The sequence below is a fragment of the Cherax quadricarinatus genome, chromosome 30 (assembly GCF_038502225.1).
Source record: "Cherax quadricarinatus isolate ZL_2023a chromosome 30, ASM3850222v1, whole genome shotgun sequence".
In the NCBI taxonomy this organism is placed as follows: Eukaryota; Metazoa; Arthropoda; class Malacostraca; order Decapoda; family Parastacidae; genus Cherax; species Cherax quadricarinatus.
In genome coordinates this window covers 20,286,299-20,290,451 of record NC_091321.1, presented here as the reverse complement: position 1 = coordinate 20,290,451, position 4,153 = coordinate 20,286,299, and the positions used below count along the sequence as shown (strand labels likewise).

General features: G+C 34.6%; 1 protein-coding gene across 1 annotated transcript in view; it reads right to left on the bottom strand.

The window, feature by feature from the left end:
- Positions 1 to 345: 345 nt before the first annotated feature.
- The window catches only part of LOC128692513 (transcriptional regulator ERG-like), a 9,827-nt gene continuing 6,019 nt past the window's right edge, over positions 346 to 4,153 (bottom strand). The window contains exons 4-6 of the mRNA XM_070089984.1: positions 3,085 to 3,228; positions 2,722 to 2,914; positions 346 to 1,498 (exon numbers count right to left, since the gene is read on the bottom strand). Coding sequence (XP_069946085.1) covers positions 1,384 to 1,498; positions 2,722 to 2,914; positions 3,085 to 3,228 — 452 coding nt within the window. The 3' untranslated portion in view covers positions 346 to 1,383. The remainder of the gene's footprint in view (positions 1,499 to 2,721; positions 2,915 to 3,084; positions 3,229 to 4,153) is intronic.

Sequence of the window (4,153 nt, the reverse complement as noted above, 5' to 3'; positions counted from 1 at the left end):
TATATATATATATATATATATATATATATATATATATATATATATATATATATATATATATATATATATATATATATACATATATATATATATATATATATATATATGTATATATATATATATATATATATATATGTATATATATACATATATAAAATATATATTTACATATATACATATATAGTATATATATATATATATACATATATATATACATATATAGTATATATATATACATATATAGTATATATATATATACATATATATATACATATATATATACATATATAGTATATATATATATATACATAATATATATATATATATATATATATATATGCATGTATATGATGTTGCTTTTCTAGGAATTATGAGATCACGCGTTGTCTGTGCTTTCTAGTGGCAGGTAGTGTACTAGTGATAGCTAGTATACTAGTTATAGCTAGTGATAATATGCTAATGACAGCTAGTATACTAATGACAACTAGTATAGTGATAGTCTACTAGTTGTCATTAGTATACACTTGGTTACATAATCTGAAAACGATTGTCTTATGCTATATATGGCAATAAGATTGAAAATGACTAAATATGACAACTTTGATGTGTGAACCTTGATAGCTGCTCACGGAGGTAACAGCTACACATTCTAATAGCTGTACTTAATATTACAAAATAACATACCGGTCTAATGAACTGCAAAACAAGAGTAACTTAATATTTCACAATTATCAGGTACATCAACTTGTCTTTGGTCAATTCTACTTAAATGTCAACAATACCTTTCAATTGTTATAAAAGTACAAAATACCACTAAGGAATGAGGTAGGCCTATATATGCTGCCTGCTGAGTAGTAGCCGCTATGGACGGCACTGAGACTTGTGAGAATGTCTGGAGTTCGACTCACTTCCTCTCAGAACATTGTGTTTACTGGCCTTAATGAGAGGAAAGAGGCGAAGTGAGTTCAGAGTTCGTGGTTCACATTCTTATTGGGTTACCCCAACGGATGGGACGGACATCTGATTTCCTGGGAAAACGGACTCGGGGGAAAGAGAATATTTGATCATCTAAATTTTCCAGAAACGTAGCATGATGATGAAAGATGTGGGTTGAGTATTAACATCCCTTACCAATCCAGTCATATATGAGAAGTTAAAACTTATACTGCCTTTATTGTAAAGTCAGTTCTAGGAGGTGTTCAGGGGTACAGTATTCTGATTTCACTTTCGTTTTACAGATGTAGCATAAAGATATGTGATCCTCTTGTTAGCACCGAAGTATACTGTTGTCTAAGCCAAGTTCTTATTGTTGATAGATTCTAGTATGAAAATCAGAATACGGTCTTGCCTGCAGACTAGTATGTGTGAAACAAAAGAAAGCCATCAGTAGAAGGATCTTTCTTTCAATTCTCTGAGGTACTTGATAGCCTTCGGTCCACACCGGTACACCAGTTGCTTCTCTGATACCGGCAGCAAAGCTCCGGTGCTGTAGTGATATCTGGAAGTGACAGAAGTCGGTGAGGAAAAGATACCTAGCAATCAGCGACTCGGTATATCACACTATGCTCATGAATAAATATCGCTCAGGTTCATTAGCAAGTCAGCAGTGTTTGTTTACATTCATTGTGACGTCACTAACTGTTCCCGCCAAAACAAACTGCTTTTATTTGGCGGGAAATGTAATGCAAACAATCTCTTTTGTCAATCATAAACTATAGCAAATGCTGTCAAATGAATATAAGTCTACGAATTTGAGAAGACGAATAATGTGCATACTGAAAATATGGGCTACTTCGGTAAATAAATTACCATTAACTGAAATGTCTGAATAAAAAAAATACATAAAACCTTTGATGTAGGTGGAAAATCGGAGAAAACACGATGTGTCTCGTTAGTGGAGGAATGTGATGTCTTTGACGTACATATACGTATTGCTCTCTAAAGCATTCATACCCAAGACCTTATGAAATCTTAGCTAAACTAACATATATATATATATATATATATATATATATATATATATATATATATATATATATATATATATATATATATATATATATATATATATATATATATATATATATATATATATATATATATATATATGTCGTGCCGAATATGTAAAACTGGTCAATTATCAAGAACTCATTTAAAATTAAGTCCTTTCTAAAATTTTCCCTTATACGTTTAAAGATATTTTTTTTTCATTAATGTTAATGTAAAAAAATTTAATTTTGCACCAAAAGAATCTTAGAAAACTTACCTAACCTTATTATAACAAGAACAATTTATTTTAACCTAACCCAACTATATATATTTTAGATTTGTTTGCAATAATTTAATACTAAACAAACACAGTGAAATATATTTTTTCGTTAGGTTCAGAATGATTTTGGCGAAATTATTGCATACACAAATTTTCACTTGTCCTATATGGCAAGATGAGCGTTGCTATTTAAGCCAAGATAGCAAGTTCTGCCTATTCGGCACGACATATATGTATATATATATATATATATATATATATATATATATATATATATATATATATATATATATATATATATATATATATGAATTCAAGGATGTCTCAAAAGATTTTTGTTTTATATAAAAAGGGGAATTTGTCCTTTTTCGAGTAGTATACAGGTATAACTTTTCATTTTGTGTATACAATACCGATCTCACGAGGTAAATGAAATATGTGACTAGGCCTACCTGAGACCCCGAGCGAAGTTGAAGTAGGAGAGGTTAGGTTTCTCCGACCTGGCTCCCCACATCTGAGCGATGAGATTAGGCTGGACCAGACGGAAGGTGGCCTGGGTCTCATCCTCCCAGCGTATCAGACTGGGATTGCTCCTCCGGTCTCCCAGCAAGCGTAACAGAAACTCCCAGCTCTTGGGCCCTCTCTCTGCCAATCATAAATACTGTTGTGTGAATTATTATTATTATTATTATTATTATTATTATTATTATTATTATTATTATTATTATTATTATATTCATATGGAAGCGCTAAACTCGTAAGGATCTTACAGTTCTTCTCCTCCCTCCACTGTTTCCTCCCCTGTGGGCGCTTACCTCTCCTTCTGGTGTTGGTGGGAATTTTCTGGAACACATCTGTGTCTGGGGTCACCCCTGCCGCCCCAGCCGCCCCAGCCGCCCCCGCCGCCTCGGCTCCAGCCGCCCCCGCCGCCCATGCCACCTCCGCCCCTGCTTCCTCCTCTGAAACAAAAAGATCAACATTACACCAGGACTCAAAATATAACTATCAACTTGTCATTATCAACGTCATTATTAACGTCGCTATCAGCGTCACTATCAGCCCCACTATCAGCATGAATACCAACGTCATTATTAGTCACTATCAGTATCAATATTAGCGTCATTATCAATGTCACTGTTATCGTTACTATCAACGTCACTATCAATGTCAATATTAACGTTATTATCAACGTGAATATCATCGTCACTATCATCCCTATAATCATTTTAATATCCACAACAATGCTTTAATTATTGAACGTGACTTGCTAAACCCTGGATGTGGTACATTCAACCCAATTTGTGGTGGAGGCTCGATCCTCCAGTCTCTCTCTCTCTCTCTCTCTCTCTCTCTCTCTCTCTCTCTCTCTCTCTCTCTCTCTCTCTCTCTCTCTCTCTCTCTCTCTCTCATCCAGGCTGTGCTGCATCGCCCTTGCGGGTTCACCGCGATCTGTGAACATACATTTGGAAAACCCTATATTCGCGGAGGTCAGGTTCCTGCGGGTGACGCCACCAACGCAATGTATTACAATGTTCTTCTACGCACTGTCTCTTCAAGAATTACTCTAATGTGCTTATTACTGAAACTTGTATGAAAAAAGAAAATGAGTCTCTTTTGAATGAATTTTTTATTGTTGTTTATTGCGGGGTTGTGCACCAGGCAGAAATGACAACAATGGGAACTATGTAACTGTGTTCTGCTGGATGACGTCAGTGTAAATAATGTACGATTGAATCTGGTAGATTACTGAGCACGGAAAGGTCTGGGGTCGAGTGTACGAGTAATCCCCTGTCACTTGTAACTACTTCGAGGATTAATAATCCCTCGTCACTTGTAACTACTTCGAGGGTTAGTAATCCCTCGTCACTTGTAACTACTTCGAGG